At 33.0% G+C, this 18,664-nt stretch overlaps 3 protein-coding genes across 6 annotated transcripts; 2 read left to right on the top strand and 1 right to left on the bottom strand.

The window, feature by feature from the left end:
• Window positions 1-940: 940 nt before the first annotated feature.
• LOC102597776 (probable inactive purple acid phosphatase 16) lies at window positions 941-6,074 on the top strand. Its single transcript, XM_006357958.2, has 5 exons — window positions 941-1,403; window positions 2,854-3,087; window positions 4,591-4,867; window positions 4,956-5,124; window positions 5,654-6,074. Exons 1-5 carry the CDS (start codon window positions 1,103-1,105, stop codon window positions 5,879-5,881), a joined length of 1,209 nt encoding a protein of 402 aa, XP_006358020.1. The 5' UTR covers window positions 941-1,102; the 3' UTR covers window positions 5,882-6,074.
• A 3,011-nt stretch (window positions 6,075-9,085) lies between these two features.
• LOC102597250 (protein IQ-DOMAIN 14) lies at window positions 9,086-12,873 on the top strand. Of its 3 annotated transcripts, none has more exons than XM_006357956.2 (6): window positions 9,086-9,246; window positions 9,967-10,061; window positions 10,543-10,818; window positions 11,233-11,463; window positions 11,582-11,713; window positions 11,986-12,873. In XM_006357956.2, the coding sequence occupies exons 2-6, from the start codon at window positions 9,984-9,986 to the stop codon at window positions 12,484-12,486; spliced, it is 1,218 nt and encodes a 405-aa protein (XP_006358018.1). In that variant the 5' UTR covers window positions 9,086-9,246; window positions 9,967-9,983; the 3' UTR covers window positions 12,487-12,873. The 3 variants fall into 3 exon arrangements, with proteins under 3 accessions (XP_006358018.1, XP_015169215.1, XP_006358019.1); XM_015313729.1 differs by having other exon boundaries at window positions 9,100-9,246; window positions 9,958-10,061; XM_006357957.2 differs by having other exon boundaries at window positions 9,100-9,246; window positions 9,911-10,061.
• A 288-nt stretch (window positions 12,874-13,161) lies between these two features.
• Window positions 13,162-15,621, bottom strand: LOC102596927 (glucan endo-1,3-beta-glucosidase, acidic isoform PR-Q'). 2 transcript variants are annotated; one of them, XM_015313730.1, is made up of 3 exons: window positions 14,553-15,621; window positions 14,067-14,331; window positions 13,162-13,988 (listed from the first exon to the last, which is right to left on the bottom strand). In XM_015313730.1, exons 1-3 carry the CDS (start codon window positions 14,632-14,634, stop codon window positions 13,379-13,381), a joined length of 957 nt encoding a protein of 318 aa, XP_015169216.1. In that variant the 5' UTR covers window positions 14,635-15,621; the 3' UTR covers window positions 13,162-13,378. The 2 variants fall into 2 exon arrangements, with proteins under 2 accessions (XP_015169216.1, XP_006358017.1); XM_006357955.2 differs by having other exon boundaries at window positions 13,163-14,331.
• Window positions 15,622-18,664: the final 3,043 nt, after the last annotated feature.

Genomic DNA, 18,664 nt, shown 5'->3' with positions numbered 1-18,664 from the left:
TGATAAGACACGATAAACACATTTATAGAGTTCTGACTTTTTCGATGAGTTATGACATTTTTGAAAAATTGTGATTTTTCTAAAGGGTTGTGACTTATCTGATAAGGCATGATAAACACATTTTCATATTATCCTTTGTTATCTATAAATAAAAAGGTTTTCTCACACTTTTAAACTATGATATTTGTAAGTTTTCTACTCCTATTATTCTTCTTAAAACAAGGAAGATTGTGAGAGTTGTTCAATTATGCAATTACAATATTTTTGTGGGTAAACTAGACAGATCAACAAAAATTGATGCAAGGAGAATGGAATAACTCAACTTTAAACGAGAAGACTATCTAGATAGGACATTTATTATAATTATTTAATGAGATATCAATATAAGGGACATACTTTAGTAATTAATTTGTACTCATGGGATATCTGCTTAGTTTCTCTATTATTTCTTATATAAAAAATAATAATTTAATGGACATTTCATTAAAATTTAAAATTAAGCATAAATTGGCAATATATTCCCAAAATATATTTTCAAATTTCACTGTAATAATAAATGGGTAATATATTCCCACAATGTTAAATTTAGCATATTCCTTTCTACGTTGAGCAATATTCTCATCACAGCTCATGCGTGTCAAATGCAGACAGAAATATCTTTTACTATTGATTTTGCGTAAATCCGTAATTCAAAATAGTAAATCTAATACGCTCGATAATCAATAATAAAGACGATTAGAAATCAGGTGATCTTAAATTTAAATTTTAGCGTAATAATTAATTTTTTCTGATGGTGAAATTAAATATTGGGAGACGTTTTCGATGGACTATCAAATCAAGAGAAAAATAATCTAATGGCAATAGTCAATAGTGTCCGCTCTACTCTCTCATGTTGTATACTTACTAAACTGAATCAATACCATTTCATGTCTAATCACCTATTTACTAATTCCTTTTTTTTTATTCATCTCTACTTAGTAAGAGATAATAAGAACGGTAAAATTAATCGAGATGCATTAAAGTTGGACACAATTAGGAAGGATGATTTTATCATTTTACACTTTATATCTCTGTACCACTAAACGTCGGTTGCACACCTCCGATGATGATGTCTACCGTCTTCTTAATCTCTCTGTTTCTCCGATTAATCCTGACCGTCCATTCACACAATTCACCACTAGATGAACGTGAAATTCGCCGGAAACTCTCCCTCCATACGCCGCAGCCGTCGCAGTCGCCGGAAAATAGTACTACTCTACACCTCCGACCGTCCGGTTCATCGTTCAAAATTGCACTTTTCGCCGACTTGCATTTCGGAGAAAACGCATGGACTGACTGGGGCCCACGCCAAGACGTAAACTCCATTAAAGTTATGTCTACTGTGCTCGATGAAGAACAACCAGGTGATAACATTATCCACAATTTTGTAAATCGTTTGGTACCAGACTAAATTATTTATATATACATACGGATTATAGTCCTTGGACTAATTTATACCGTCAATCAAATACAGTATAAATTTATTTTCAAACTTAATTTTGAGGTGCCAAATATCCCCTAAATATATCAAGCATTGGTAATCTTAATTTATATAGTTTCATTTTTGTGTTATGAGACTTTCTTTTAGTATTAGCTTAGTTCAAAGCATTGTGGTTATAGGTTCGGCAGAGCCCAATAGCTTAGGTTAATATGCTCTATTTGTATTAAAAAAATTAATTTGATGTATATAAATTAAAAATCATGGCTCCGCCTCTAAACAAAAAATATGTAGATTAAGAATCTATAAACTAAAAATCATGGCTCCGCCTCTAAGCACTGTTGTTGGATTACTCTGCCTACTAAATCTTAGGCGGGTGGAAATACATAGACGACTTCCTAAAGTTCGCCTACTATTTTCATTTAGTCACCTCAATTAAGACTTGTCAATCTCTCATACCGTTCGATACAGAATAAAAAATACTAACTCATATGTTTGTCTTATTTAATACTATATTATGATACTGACAACTAGTTAGATACATTAATGTTAGGGGTGGGGTCTTACTATACCTCTATATGGATTTATGTTGCTGTGTTTTACATTAGTAATCTTGTGCTCTGTACCTAAAAATGAAGTCCCTGATGTAGCTGAACCATTATTATAATGGCCATAGAATTTGAACATATAAATGTGATATCAAGTTTGATATTCTTTTGCTCTTACATATTTACATTGTTTGTGAACAATATCTGTTATTCTGTACACTCTATTTCCTCTGGTCTCATCCATCAAGATTTGTTGTCATTTTAGTTTTGTTGTGCTTCAGATAATCTCCCAATGATGTTAATCATTATGATATTCTTAGGTGTACTTTTTTTGTACGACACGTGAGACTGAGGTGCTGTTGTTGTTGAAAGTTTAATAACGTTTATGTAGTTGCTTGCTTTTGTTATCTGTTACCATATTTTGTTTATTATGTTTAGGTGATCGCACTATTTTGGTGATGTTACTGATCCTTTGCTTGTATGCTCTGCACTGCATTCCTATTAGTTGTCATGTTTTCTTCACTGTCATTCTTCCTTTTCATTACTACTTTGATTTGCTTCACTTGACCGACAGTCTTTCAGAAACAACTTCTTTTCTTCCATGAGATAGGGCTAACGTTTGTGCACAATTTTACCTTCCCCAGATTCCACTTTGTGGGATTTCACTGGATATGTTGTTGTTGTTGTACACACACACACACACATATATATATATATATATATACTGTGTTGATAACACTGGGTTGGGTTGAACACATGGAGTTGAGATGTTCTTCACTAATCAGCATATCCTCCGGATGCTTGTCTAATTCAAGATTTTTGTTGCAGACTTCGTAGTTTATCTTGGTGATGTCATTACAACCAACAACATACCGATACAAAATGCAAGTTTATATTGGGATCAAGCAATCTCTCCGACCAGAGACAGGGGAATTCCATGGGCTAGCGTGTTTGGAAACCATGACGATATGCCATTTGAGTGGCCAATGGATTGGTTTTCATCCACCGGAATTCCCCCTTTTCGTTGTCCAATGAATGCTTCCTGTCCTAGTGAGTCTGAAGGTACCAAGATAAACTTATATTGCATAAACAAAGATGTAAAGTTAATACTTCCTTTGTTGAGATTTCAGTTGATTTCCAATTTGTAAATAACGTGCATATTTTAATGTTCCTTTTTTCTTATGGTTTCTCCAACTTAGCAAAAGTAGATAGAGAACACCGGAAGACAAATCTCTGTTTTTGGCTTGAAATTTTATTATTGGCTAATTGCATCTCTTTACTTTGTCATGAAAGACTTTCTTATCACTTAAAGAGTCAGTTTACAATATTATGTTTCTATACTAGAGACAGGTTTCATACAAAAGAGAACTTTTGGATGAGTGGAATTAGACTAAAAAGTTGATACTAGATTACTAGTCGAGGAAATGTGCAAAACTTGTTCAAGTGTTATAGCGTGTGACCTTGAATCTTGTCTTGCACTGAACCAAGTGGATTTCATCTAAAGAATTGCTAATGCTTCTAGCGGGTAGGATTATTAGGAAGCAAAGGTGGGAGCATCAAGGGCACAAAGTTTTTGGAACTATATTAAACAGGAGATGAACACATTTTCTTACTCAAAATTTGGTCCTAAGTATGCGTGGTCATGTGTTTCCGACTATGTTCTTAAACTGTCGTTAAGTTGTGACCTGGAATCAGTCATAACATGTATTTCTTAGATTCTGAGGTTATATCAAAATGCAGGTTTCATGCAAAGATAACTTTTGGATGAGTCGGATAGATCCCTTTTAAAATTAGTTGATACTTCTTTGTTATGTTATCAATATCAAACTTGAATGAACAATTTCTGCAGAACTTATTGAATTGTTGAAGTGTATAACCTTCAATCTTGACATGCACATTTTCTCCTTCCTTTAGGAATGGATCAAATGGATCCCTTATCTCCTTTTGGTGCACCCACGATTCCTGTAGGTATAGAAGATTAGGTATCGTTCGTAGAAAACCATATTTTTTTGTAATGTTTTCTACTTTTTGGTATACTTCTTATACTAGTGTTATTTGCAAAAAGAACTATCCAAGTGGATTATGGAGATTATGAAGGACACGGATTAGGCCATTAGGGTAGAAGGTTAGTAGGTAGCTAAGTGTAATCTTGATTATCCTTCCATACTAGTAGTCGTAGTATTACTCTTGTAGGTTCTTGTTCCTTTGATTTCTATTACTATAGATTGTCCTTTGTAATTTGTTTATTCTATTAGTTTGTTGTAGTTATTGTGTTTCTTTTTTTTCCAATATGCCTTGTGTAGTATTTTGTCTTGGTTTCTTCACTCCTGTTATTTTCTTGAGCCGAGGGTCTATCAGAAACAACCTCTTTACCTCTCAAGATAGAGGTAAGGTTTGTGTACACACTACTCTCCTCAGACCCCACTTGTAGGACTACACTCAGTATGTTGTTGTTGTTGTTGTTGTAACGATCCAAGTGGATTTAATTGAAAGAAATTCTAATGCTTTTCGGTAAGATGTGATTTTGAAGAAAATTGCTTAAATTCAAGAAAGTTTCTATTTCAGGAGGCAAAGGTTGCAACTTCAAGGGCACTACGCGTTTGGAGCTGATGACGAATGAACTAGAGATGAATAAATTATCTTACTCGAAATTCGGTCGTAAAGACTTATGGCCAAGTGTTTCCAACTATGTCCTTAAACTTTCACCTACGGATGACCCTGAATCAGTCATAGCATACATGTATTTCTTAGATTCTGGTGGTGGTTCATACCCTGAGGTAATATCAAATGCCCAAGCGGAATGGTTCAACCGCACATCTCAAGAGATCAATCCTAACTCAAGGTAATCAAATGTTGAAGTTTTAACCTCTAAATTTCGTGTTTGAGTTTCTCATTTGGAGTAATATTAAACATGAAAGGGCATCGAACAGGGTACCGGAGATAATTTTTTGGCATATACCAAGCCAAGCTTATAAGACGGTTGCTCCAAGGTTTTATGCACACAGGAAGTGTATTGGCTCAATGTTTGTGGAGAAAGTCGCTTCTCAAGAAGCTGAAATGGGGATGATGAAGCTTCTTGAAGGAAGATCTTCTGTGAAGGTAAAGGACTGCAGAGCTCAGTTTTCCATTTTCAATATTTTACCTGCCACAATCATTAGTGGCTGATTTCATGGCTACGACCCGTGACCTATAGGTCACTACCGTTGCTCCAAGGCTCCCGCTCACTCTAGAATAATTGTTGTTCAGAGATGAAAGGATAATGCTGTTGTTGTTGTTGTTCTGTCTGAAAAATTTAGAAGTCTTAGTCAGTGACGGAGCTCTAGAAGAGCAAAGGGGTTCATCCAAATCCCTAACTCCAGATAGTCACATTGTATATATAATCAATTTTTTCTTGTGTATATATAGTAGACAACGAACACCGTATGTAATTATTTCTTTTGAGCAGAAGGTCTATGAGAAACAACCTCTTTACTCCACAAAGGTAGAGGTAAGGTTTGTATACATCTTATCCTCCCAGACCTCACTTGTGGGATCACACTGGATATGTTGTTGTTGTTGATGATGAACCCCGTAAAAATTCTCGCCGATGGTCTTGGTGATAAATTAATATTCTTTTGGATGATGACAGGCTGTGTTTGTAGGTCATAACCATGGATTAGACTGGTGTTGTCCATACAAGAATTTCTGGTTATGTTATGCTAGACACTCAGGTTATGGAGGATATGGAAACTGGCCAAGGGGAGCTAGAATTCTAGAGATAACACAGCAACCATTTTCTTTAAAGTCATGGATTCACATGGAAGATGGTCATGTGCATAGTGAAGTCCTGCTGAGCTCTACAACAAGAGAGGAGTGATCAACGGAGTTCTTTTCGGAGATCAACCTGAAGCAATGAAATGTTGCTCGACTTTCTTGGAGATCGAAGGTCTACGTTATCCTAAGTTCAAAGACGTTGGTTTAACCCTTGAATCATGGAGAAATTCCGAGAGAAGAATTAATGAAATATATACATAGAGTTTGTACTCGCAAATATTCATCAATAAAATTGTTTTTTCTTCATATTTTGTTTGTAATTGTGGTTTCATTTTTCACATGATATTGCTTTTGTCTTTCCACCATCGTACTGATCTACTAAATTCATCGAATTGTTCTAAAAGATGAAAACAATTTTTCTTCATATTTTGTTTGTGATTGCGATTTCATGTTTCACACTCAAAATATATCCAACATCTCTTGCTACTTTTATTATACATCCAACTATGCAATGTGTTGGTATTTTGTGAAATAGTTGAGATTCACACAAATTGATCCAAATATTACAACAATAACATATTCATGCCAGTATTATTTCACGATTGAGATTTAAAAAGAAAGAACTAGAATGTGCATGTTATGAAAAAGCAATATATATATATAGTGGCGGAGCCACCTTACAATTATGAGGTTCATCCGAACCCCCTTCGGCGGAAAATTATATGATTTATACATGGTTAAAATATTTTTTTAGATATATACAGTAGATGTCGAACCTCTTTCGGCTACTTCGTGTGTCTTTTTTTTAGATTTTGAACCCCTTTATTGAAAATTTTGACTCCGTCACTATATATATGTTGGTGTTGACAGAGTTAGAGAGGGACCTATAATAATAAGTACTAGCACAAGTTTATTGTAATGATAGTTACTTTCACTTAATTATTTTGTTTTTTTAATTATAACTTTCTGCGCTAAAATCCATGCTTAGATATCCTTTAATCATTACACTTTCCCAATTTGTATGTCTCCATGGTCACTTGGATGATGTATTTATTGATTTTACAGATAGCCACTAAATTTTTTATTTTTTTTAATACATAAAAATTAATGAATTATTTTTTTAAAGAAAAAATTATTCTCTTGCCTATGTATCACTAAATAGAATGACTTTTTGCGTTATTATCATGAGGTAGGATAATATAGGTGAGAGTCATCTAACCTTAATTCAAAGGTTTCATTTGCGAGGTTTGAAAATTAGAATATTTATGTGCTATGCAGTAAGAATCTAAATCATCACGTGTATAAGATAATTATAATGACAATGGACTTTTTGGTTACAACTTCTGACCATGGAAATTCTTGTGTTTCAAAAGGTAGTATTAAAAAAAATTCCAATTTAAAGGGGTTTGCAATTATGAGTGATCATTTTTTTTATGTATATATATATTTTTCATATAAAAAATCATGCATCAAGAAATGATTCAATCCAATGCAAGGTACAATAAATGAGGCAGAATGTGCAATCATAAATTTGAAAAAATGACATAATGTTTTATTCAAATGGAAACCTTCTAATATACTCCTCTTTTGTTAAGTTATTAGGAACTCAGATTGCGATGATCATTTTTCAACAGTCAACCGTTTATGTATCAATAATTTTACAAATTAGTGATTTCTATTAAAAATAACTATAGTTATGAGTACTTTGCCAAGTATAATTAGAATCAACTTTTATTTTACAATTAATTTTTCATTTTTATATTACAAATTAAAGGCAATAATTATCACTTAATTACCAAAATTTGGGGTCATTGAACAACTCAAAAGATAAAGCTACAAATGAGAATAGTCCCCATTATCTTTCTACAAGGGGCCTAAAAAAGAAAAAAAAAGTATAAATATTAATTGGACAACTTTATGAGTTGAAAAATGGACACAAATTCACATGGATAATCTATGATTTGAATTATTTGTAGTGCAATGTAAAGAGATAGTGTAATTTCTTTTTACACCATCATTATTGTTTAAGATAATTATTTGTACTAATTATGAATGAGAGTTTTGACGTGAATAGTAAAATTATTATCATATGATCAAGAGATCGCTTGTTCGAGTTATGGAAAAAGTCTCTTGCAAAATACAAGATAAATTTGCGCACAATAACCCTTAATGATCTCTGATCTGAAACTCCACACATAATGAAAAATTAATGCACAAAACTGTTCCTTTACTTGAACTAATTATCTTTTTGGTGACATAAAGAGTTCAACAATCAGAACATCATTAAATGTAATTTTTTTTATTGTTTCTTCAAGAAAAAATGTATAAAGGGTTAATCAAGTAACTTCAAAAAGAGTCATTTGAAATCAGGGGTGGAGCTACCGTAGCGGAAGGGAGTTCGGCCAAACCCATTGGCTTTTTCGTAGACCCTATATTTGTATTAAAATATGAAGTACAATGTATATATATATATATTTTTCCTGTGAACCCATAAACACACTGAAGCATTTGGCCCAGTGGTTGTTGTGCACCTAGTGAAATCGTTCACCCCCGTGGAATGTGGGTTTGAATCTCGAAAATAGTATTTGTATCGTACTATGAAACTACAATATCTGACTATTGATTTCTACTCACATTCAAAAAGTTTAACTCAATTTTTTTCTCCAAAAGTTCGGGTTCTAACTTTTATTGTTGTTCTAATTGCTGTTATCCAACATCTGGCCTCCAGTGTGTACTCTTGTTTCTCCATTTTTATTTGTTTCCTTGTTCGTTTTTAGTGAGTTAAATACTTGTATTTGTTTGTTAATTTGATGATTGTTACTTTAGATTAAGATCGTTGTTTCTTTTTAAAAATTTAGAATCCATGGACATGAAATCCTGGCTCCGCTCTGTTTGAAATAGTTAGTAAGTAGTTAACAAAATAACATAAAGCAAAGAAAGATGTAAGGAAGAAGCCAAATATCGCAGCGCGATGGATGTAATTCCTTCCTTCTTATTTAGAATTTTCAGATTTGAGTCTTGAATATGTAAAAAGATAACAATTTTAATATAAAATGTTTTTCGTGCGAAACAAATTAGAAACACGACACAAAGAAAAGGAGAGTCAATACAAGGAAAATAGAAAAGAAAAAAGAGGACCCTTATTGAAGGGACTTGCTAAAAGTCACAATTCAAGTACTAGCAAAAGTCTACATAATTGAAAAATCAATTATTATTATTTTTCTTTTTTTCCTTTTAATTTTTTATTCTACATAAGCACATGGTATGCTTCTCAAAACATAATTAGTAAAGGACATTTTACTCTTGGATATATATATACATGTATCTTAAATATGTAGCCACATGGAACAACAAAAACATCATAATTCAAGAATCACTTCATAAGACACACTTGGATTTTTCCAAATCTTCAACATGTCCTTCAAATTTGGTGTTTTAATTTAATCATCTTTCTTTCACCTACTCTAGGTATGTATCCTAATTTTGTTTCTCATAATTACCTTGTTTTAATTGGAAAAATTATGAAAATTGCTCCATTAAGATTTCAAGTTCTTGATTAGTCTCATGAATGGTTTGATATATATTACAATAATAATGTCTTTTTTTTTTTTGCTTCCTATGCCTTGTGTCTGGTATCCACATTATAGTTCAAATCATATATTTGTCTTTCTAAATTCATTTACTATGTACAATTATTAATTCCGAAGTACTAGAATCTCGTACTTATAAACTTCAATTCCTGAATTTTGTCATGGACATTGTAGCTCAACTAAATTCCAACCTTAGAAGTAAAGTGTTGTCTAACAAATGCGACTCCATATATATTCAGGCTCGAATTTCGAGACCTCTTATTAAAGAGAAAGGTATCCTTACACTCCACCACAACCCCACAAACCTTGTTGATCACAAGAATGTCTTGTTGCTCATGATTATGCAAGAGAATGAAATTGAATTTCTTGTGTTTTTTTCCCTCTCTGTTTGGTGATGTGAAAAGTTGTGCATGTCATGTTTCATTATTCTTTGTTTTTTTTCCCTGTTTTCTAAATGTAAATTATCTTGGAACTTCTTTGTTTATTGATAAAATAAAATAGAACTTGCAAACTCAAGGAGATTATTTTTTTCTCTTATCAAGAATAAGGTGATTTTTCACAAAGAAGGTGATGGCATGTTATTGTTTTGATGAATCAGTTTGCTGAATTCATAAAATGGGAAAGAGAAGAAGCTGGTTTATATTTGTGAAAAGACTACTTTTCATTCCTGAGGCAAAACCAAAAGCTGAAAAGGTTTGATTATTTTTCTTGAAATCTTGATTCCCTTTCTTCTATTGAGAATTGGTTGATATGATTCTATAATTAATATGAAATAAACGGCAGTACGAAGCATCCCGTGTTCACGCAGGATCCAGGGAAGGGATGCACCATAAGGTAGTGTGAGTTAGACAGTCTACCCTGACGCAAACAATAGTGGCTAATTCTATATATGATTTGAACCTGTAACCTGTAGGTCACATGGAGACAACTTTACCGTTGCTCCAAGGCTCCCCTTCGTGTGATTTATAACATGAATGTGGAAATATAGGTCACGAGTTCGAGCCGTGGAATCAGCCGTTGATGCTTGCACGTCAGCATAGGCTACTGGCTACTTACATTACACCCTCGTGGGGTGCGCCCCTTATCTGGACTATGCGTGAACTCCAGGATACTTCGTGCATCAGGCTTCCCTTATCTGTTGAGAACATGAATGTTGAATTTTTTTAATTTTCAGAAACCAAAGAGATGGAAATGGTTTTTAGGAAGGTTCAAGTTCAAGCAGTGTCCTCCAGCAATTGAAGCACCTCAAAAAACACTAACTGAGGCAACAGAACAACAGAAGAAACTTGCTGTGGCTGTTGCTTTAGCAACAGCAGCTGCAGCTGAGGCTGCTGTAGCTGCTGCCAATGCTGCAGCCGAAGTTGTACGCCTCACTATCGCTCCGTATGAGCTAGAGAGGAAGCGGAGAAATGCTGCCATCAGAATCCAAACCGCTTATCGTGCACACCTTGTGAGTAAATAAAAGTATTCTCTCTTATACAACTTAAGATTTTAGATGAAACATTCAACATGGTATCACCTTAAAAAAGAATTGCCACGTGCTTCTCCGAGAAAAAAACGATTAGGCTTGTTAGGGATATATGATGTGTATTTGATTGCTTTATGTTATATTTTAATTAGTAAATCATCATGAAACTTAAAGGGATTATCAGTAAAGAAATTGCAGCCTTTGCTTTAGTTTCCACTAATGATGAATATTATAAGAACTGAAGTTCAATATTTATCAATGTTACGAAAAGAGAACAAAAACAACTCTTTCATGTCAATCTTGTTATTCTCCTTTGCATTATTACAAAATTTTCCACTTCGTTGTCGAAATGCCCTTATGTCCAATTATAATGTGTCTCTCTGGGATTTTCTGTAGGCAAGGAAAGCACTAAGTGCCCTGAAGGGACTCGTGAAGCTTCAAGCAGTGATTCGAGGAGAACTTGTTAGACGAAGATTAGTTGCCAAATTGAAGTTTATGTTGCCCTTTCAAATGCCAAAGCCAAGAGTTTATCATATCAGAGTTCCTACTGTGGAAGAATACTACGAGAGTATCGAAAAGAAACTTGATGATAGCTCGAAGGAAAGTGTGAAATCTAATGAATTCAAAGTAAGAGAATTAATAACACACAATATTTATCATTGTTTGAGCCTCTGATTGAACTTAAATTTGTATTTGTTTTACTCTAATGATGAAGTCTGTCGAACATTGTTTTGCTTATCGGCAGCTAAAATGCAACAGCCAAAGGACTTGGGATTTCAGTTTGGCTTCAAAGGAAGAAATTGACTCCTTGTTTTTAAGAAGACGAGAAGCCTTTGCCAAAAGAGAGCGTATGATGAAATACTCGTTTTCACATCGGGTAACTTCACTTGCATTGAGAATTTCATAGTTCTCTTTTAATGATACTTACTACTCCCTCCGTTTCAAATTTTTTGTCTTACTTTCCTTTTTAGTCCGTTTCAAAAAGAACATCTCTTTCCTTTTATTAAAATTTCAACTTTCCACATGACATGTTTAACACCACAAAATTTGAAAGTCTTCTTTACTTTCTTAAATTCCGTGTCAAGTCAAAACCAGACAAACGAGTAATATGTCATGTTTTATGGTTGAATAACTCAAAATGGTTTTTAGGAGCGGAGAAATGATCATGTTATGCAAGATCCGTTAATCATTAAGGAAAATCGAAGAAGTTCCAGGTTCGATCAATGGGAAGAAATGGAAGCACAGAGGAAAGCAGAGCTATTTGAGCAATTGAGGTCATTTGCAAACTCAAGTAGTCCTCTAGTTGGCATGAACCAAATGAGACAAACGCGTAAACTAGATGTCACAGAGGATTTTAATTCTCCGTCATCGCTACCAAGGAGATCATTTTCTCATGTGAAACAGAAATCAATTGGTGATGATAGCTCTTTACCAAGTTCTCCCATGTTTCCTACTTACATGGCTGCTACAGAATCTGCAAAAGCAAAGACGAGATCGATGAGCACACCAAAGCAACGACTAATGTTAAACGAAACATATTCAGTTCAACATTCTCCCTTCATGCTCAACCATACTTCTTGGACTTCATATAATGGTGAAGTGAACAAAAGTACCAAAAAGAGTGAAATCTCTCAGCAAACATTTCTATAAATATAAAAGGGTTTTGCCGAGATTGAAAAGCTTATCATGCATTGCTTGCTCAGTTGCTCGATATTTCCAGCAAGGCAAAACGGAAACTTCAATCAAGAAGAAGCTATAATCTGCATATAGAGCCACTTGTGTAATTTATACAAATGGATTGAGGAAAAGAAGTGTTTTTGTTTCTTGTTTTCTGGTTTTATACTCTTATAGACTTCACATAAACATGTAAATAGTTCAAAGTCTCTTCTTTCTTGTTTGTTTTTGCCTAATTTTGTATGCTTCAGAGAGTTTGAGTCTGTTAAAGGCAGTGATGGTTGGTTTTGTTTGATGGTTGACTGCTGTAAACATTTCTACTTCCAATTTTGCAAATGAATTTCCTCTGGTTCTTGCTTGCTACATTGCAACGTCCTTTCTCTCGATTCATCGTTCAAGCCAAGGTATTTCCTCTATTCAACTAAGTTTCTTTGAAGAATAATCTTACAAGCTAGTTTAAGTTTTCCTTTCCTGTTTGTAACAATGGAATTTGAACCAACCAAAAGCAAAACAAAGGATCCTGTGAATATAAGGCAGCTTGGTGCATGAAGCATCCCGTGTTCACACAGGGTCCGGGAAAGGCTACACCAAAGGGGGTGTGACGTAGGAACCCTACTTTGAAGCAAGCATTCCACGGCTCGGAACCCTGGCCTTAAATGATACACATGGTTACTGCTGATAAAATCAATGGTTCAAATAAAAGGTGTTTCATTATTGTAATATATTGCTTTCTTTATTAGCATATGATGATTTCAGTACATAATGCCTATAGGCTACTTTCTCTTGAAGCTGGAACTGTTATTCAGAATTAACATACATACAAAGGTAGGTCCCTTATTCCTTTTAATGCTCTCCTCTTGCTTTTTAACTAGTTAAAACTGATCTGGTACTTAGGTTGCATGTTTGCTGAATATAGTCCGAAATGCTTCTCGATTTCAGGGTTCTTTTGATCTTCATCTAACAGATCGAAAATGTAGGTCTCTATTGGACCGGAAGGCCTTTTAGGACTCCCTCCCTTCACATGCTGAATCAGATTGTTGTTATAAGTCCTGGCATTGTCAATGGAAGTTAACTGCCCTGCTCCAGCTGAAGGCCAACCACTCTCTGATACAACGATCTGCAAAGACGAGCCACCAGCTTTTTCAAGGGCCGAGTATGTAGCATCTAAGATGGCATCAAAAAGGTTCTTATATCCTCTTCCATTATCATTGACAACAACTTCAGGTGATGTGAAAAGGGCATACTCAAGCTTAATGACTGGATTGTCAACTACTGAGAAGTAAGGATAAAGGTTGACAAGCAAAGGAACACGATTCGTCACAAGGAAGTTGATTATAGGTTCGATGAATCGTAGAACATCATCTTTGAATCTTCCATTTGATGGAGGAGAAGTATCTGTAGTAAGTCCAGTTTCAATAGCTGTGGAAACTTTGATCTGGTTTCCGAGACCGGCTCCAGATATTGCGGTTTGAATGTTCCTTATGGCATTGAAAAGAACAGGTACATACTTAGAGTTTTCATTGAAGGGACTAACTTCATTTCCAACAGCTATATACCTGAACTTGACATTATCATAGTTCTTAACATTGTTTTGGATCCATGTATTTGCATTGTCTTGGGTAGCAGCAACGTTTTCAAGATCCGTGTTCGGGACACCTAGCGTGACCTCAATGTTGGAGCCTCGGAGCGCCTGAAGGGTCAGCTGGTCAGGTTCGTATATTCTCATTCTTCGAATATTGTTTCGATTGCATAGTGACACAACATCTGCTGGAGATGGTAATCCATTCCCTAGCTTTCCATAACAAACTCCAGTTTGAGCACCTGCATCACACAAAACATAACATTAGTTCTACCTATAGCTCGTCAAGCTATGTTACTCGGATCCTTCATTAATCTCATTATGCCTATGTTAGCCACAGAGGACAAGAGAACGAGCACTTCGTTCAAAACTCGAGTCTAGTACCTTCATGTATACAATACTCATGCTTGAGTCCATGTCACATACTAATATTTTGTGTCTAAGAAGAAAGAGAGAGATATACCTGTAAAATCTGGGGTAGCTAATGTAAGTACACCATAGAGAATCAAAGTGAAAAAATTGAAATTTGATAGTTTGCTAGCCATTTGGGAAGAAAAAATAAATCTAACTATGGCTAAGTGAAACTAGAAAAACATACCCTTTATATAGAAAAAGAAATTCTATTGTCAAGTCAAATCAATCTATGGAAAAAAAAAAAAAAACAAATTGAATTATATGATCTAGAACATACACCTAAGAGATACATTTTTGGACTTATTTCACTAAAGTTTGAAAAGTCTACAAAATATCCTTAAGTTCCTTGATCAAAATGACATTGAATTTTCTTAATTAGCAGCCCCTAACATCAATTAGTACAGTAATTGTTTGAGTATATATAGTAGTTAGAAATTTCAAATATGACTAAAAATAGAATATCTAAAGGACATTTATGTACATAGAATTGGTTTGGCACTTAAGTGATTGAGACGGATTTGAGATTTTAAGTTTATGATTTCTGAATTTTTAGCTATTGAGGTTTGTCGAAATTGTATTATTTACGTCCGACCGTATATAATATTAGTCAATGAACTTAAAACTATGAAAAAACAAGATTCAAACATCAACAAAGACAAACTAAGTTTAGTAGATAGAGTTGTCCGATATCAGTGTTAATTGAAGATAACAGATACTTGACGATAGTTGGTAATAGTTCAGCGAATATCGGATAGTTCAAGGACCAAATTCGCAAAAACTAACACTTGTATAAATATTTAGCTAACAAGTATTGTAAATACGTATGTTGCTTGGACTCTTCAAAAATGTCAACGGTGTGTGTCGAATTCGCCAAAAGTAGTGTATTTTTGGTGAATCTGACACGGGTGCGGCATCAAAAGTGAAGAGTCCATGCAACTAAGGTAAATACCACTAAACTCGGCGAAAATTATTAGTTTCATCCCCGAACTATTGACAGCTTTAACAACACATCTTTACTGGACTAACTGAACTTAAATACACCCCCGATCTTGCAACATGTTAGGATTTTGCTCTGATTTTCTTACCTTATTTGAGTTTTAATTTTTCCTTGAAAGAAAATCAAGGTATTACCATAAATGGTTTATTATTTTCTGAAAGAAAAATATGATTCTCTTCCATATTTGGTTTATTCTTTCCTTAGAGGAAAAATTTGAAACTCTATAAATTAAAAACTCTTCTTCTCATATCAAGAACACAATAATATCTACAATGTAGTCATTTAGAGAGTTTTATTTATGAAAAGATTTTCTCTAGACACTTTTAATTATTTTTGTTGGGTAAAAAACCCAACTATACAAAATAATTATCTAAATAACCATTATATAACAGTAGTTTTATTTTTCACCAACATATCAATAGAATTTTTAAAACAAAAAAAAAATTAAAAATGGAAAATAAAAAAAAGGAAAATGACGAGGGGGAGTTGCTCGGATGGTAAGCATCCCTCACTTCCAACCCAAAGGTTGTGAGTTCGAGTCACCAAGAGAGCAAAAAGGGGTGGGAGCTCCTAGGAAGGGTGTAAAAAAAAAAAAGAAAAAAAAAAAGGAAAACATACTATTCAATCTTTAGTGATATTCTAGTTCCTTAATTTCCTCCCCATTGTTATTTACCATCCACAAATATCTCAAATATTAGTTAACATTGTTGGATTTTTTTAATTTTTATTTAAAACAATATTTTTTTTCTTGCGTGCAATTGACTATTTAATGGTATTAAAGATTTTATTATTTGTGGATGGTATTTGCTCTAGTGTTGAAACATTAGTTTACCCATTGTCAAAAGTTAGTTTACTTCATGGTATAAAATGTTTTTTTGGGGGAAAAAAATTAGATGTTAAAAGGTATACTCCCTCCGTTCCATTTTATGTGGCAATATTTGCTCGAACACGGAGTTTAAGAAATAAATGAAGACTTTGAAATGTTTACCAAATTGCCCTTTAAAAAGTAGACTCACTTTTCTCTCTTCTCATAAATGTATTGGAGTATTATTTTAAGATTAAGTGGGACCAATAAGGGTAAAAAAGGAATTATACCTTTAAATACTTACCATAAAAGAAAATGTGACATTCTTTTTGGGACTGACCAAAAAGGAAATGGTGTCACATAAAATGGGACGGAGGGAGTATATTATAATAATTATTGTTGGTTCAAATATTTGTATATTAAGTGGTTGAATGTTGGTAAAAAATACAGTATAAATTTGTGATATTTATTGCCATATATGAGTCATATTGTTAAATTAACATATGGTATAATTTTGTAAAAAACACAATTACCTAAAAATTACTAGGGAAAATTTTCAAAACAACAATATTTTAGCTTTAAGTGGGACTCCTTAGCAACATTTTCATTATTTATTAAAAATGTCATTATTTTAGTTTGTTAAGGGATTAGTTATGTATTTATTTTATTTTGATTAATTTGAAAGAATACAAATAATTAATAACAGAATAAAGAAAATCATGGAACAAAAAAATTCAAAAAAGGTTAAAAAGATTTTAAATACAAATTAGTTACGTTTTGAAAAGAGCATAAATAGTCATTTTTTTGTCGAGCGTTTTTTTGCTTTCTTCTTAAGAAGATAAAATAATAATAATCATAATAATAATTTAGTTTGTCTTTCAAATCATTCATCTGATAACTTTCAAAGCTTCTTCAAGTCGAATATGGCATATTTTTGAAACAGAAATTTTTAAAATTGACGACTATAAATTTGTCGCATCCAGTGAACAATCGAAAAACAATCAGGTATATTCGTATATGTCGAGTACAAGAAATTTTTTTTTTATTGAATCAGTGAAATCTTTGTATGTATTGGGATTTAGAGTTTTTTTCGGACATTTTGTATCCAAATTATGATGTATAACGAATGATTTTTTTTTTTTTAGTTTAGTAGCTATTTTTACTATTTGAATGCATACAATAATTTGTATCCCATTAAGTTAATGTAACTAATCGATCATGAACTATATGTTGAATACAACAATATATGAATACAAAAGTGAGATAAAAATACAAAGTGAGATTGAATATACAGTTGTGAATACAAAAGAAATACTCTCTTCATTTGAAATACAAAGTGACTTTGAAAGGTAAAATACAAATGAATACAAAAGAAATACTTTCTTCATTTGAAATACAAAGTGACTTTGAAAGGTAAAATACAAACTAATTGATCATGAACTATATGTTGAATACAACAATATATGAATACAAAAGTGAGATAAAAATACAAAGTGAGATTGAATATACAGTTGTGAATACAAAAGAAATACTCTTTTCATTTGAAATACAAAGTGACTTTGAAAGGTAAAGTAGGCACATAAAATACAAAACTTGTTGGTATACAATTAGGTTGAATACAAAACAAAAGAGAAATACAAACTTGTTCACATATAAATTGAGATTAGAATGAATACCCAAATAAAATAAAAATTGTGAGCATACAGTTAGAATGAATACAAATTAAGAAGGAAATACAAACATGTTGGTATACTAATTGAGATTGAAATACAATGTAAAAACAAAAAATGTGAAACTTTTTGATAGATAGATAGAATGAATACAGTCAGCCCAATAAGCTACTTAATTTAAACTATTTTTTTCAGCTATATTCTCCATAACACAAGTTGTAATTCAAACTCTTTTTTCCCGAATAAAGTAAAACTTTTTTGTGAGTCATGTTGTATTCTCTTGCCGTAATTCCCACTCTTATATCTCAACATGTTTGATGAAATGTACAATTCATCCAAAAAACTGTTACAACCCAATTAATATAATAGGTCCATATAGACTATTATGGAAGCCCAAAGCTACGTTTGAAATATATATTATAAGAACTTATGCCTCAAGTTCTCTCTCAACTCATGTAAAATATTCACGGGTCACTAGTAGCAAGTAGCCACAAATACACAGAGCAATAACTCTGTAATATGTAGAATATCATAACTATTTGATGAATATCTAAACAAAATCACATAAAAATTGGAAAATTCTCCTGTAAATTCGTAATATATAGAATCGGTGATTTAAACATCAAATCAAAATAAATCAAAATAGATAATGGAAATTACCTTGCCAATCGAGAAATCTGCTTGAATTA

This window comes from Solanum tuberosum, unplaced genomic scaffold, assembly GCF_000226075.1.
Source record: "Solanum tuberosum cultivar DM 1-3 516 R44 unplaced genomic scaffold, SolTub_3.0 scf00249, whole genome shotgun sequence".
NCBI lineage: Eukaryota > Viridiplantae > Streptophyta > Magnoliopsida > Solanales > Solanaceae > Solanum > Solanum tuberosum.
Note: the sequence above shows the minus strand (reverse complement) of the source record. Positions and strands in the feature narration are given on the sequence as shown.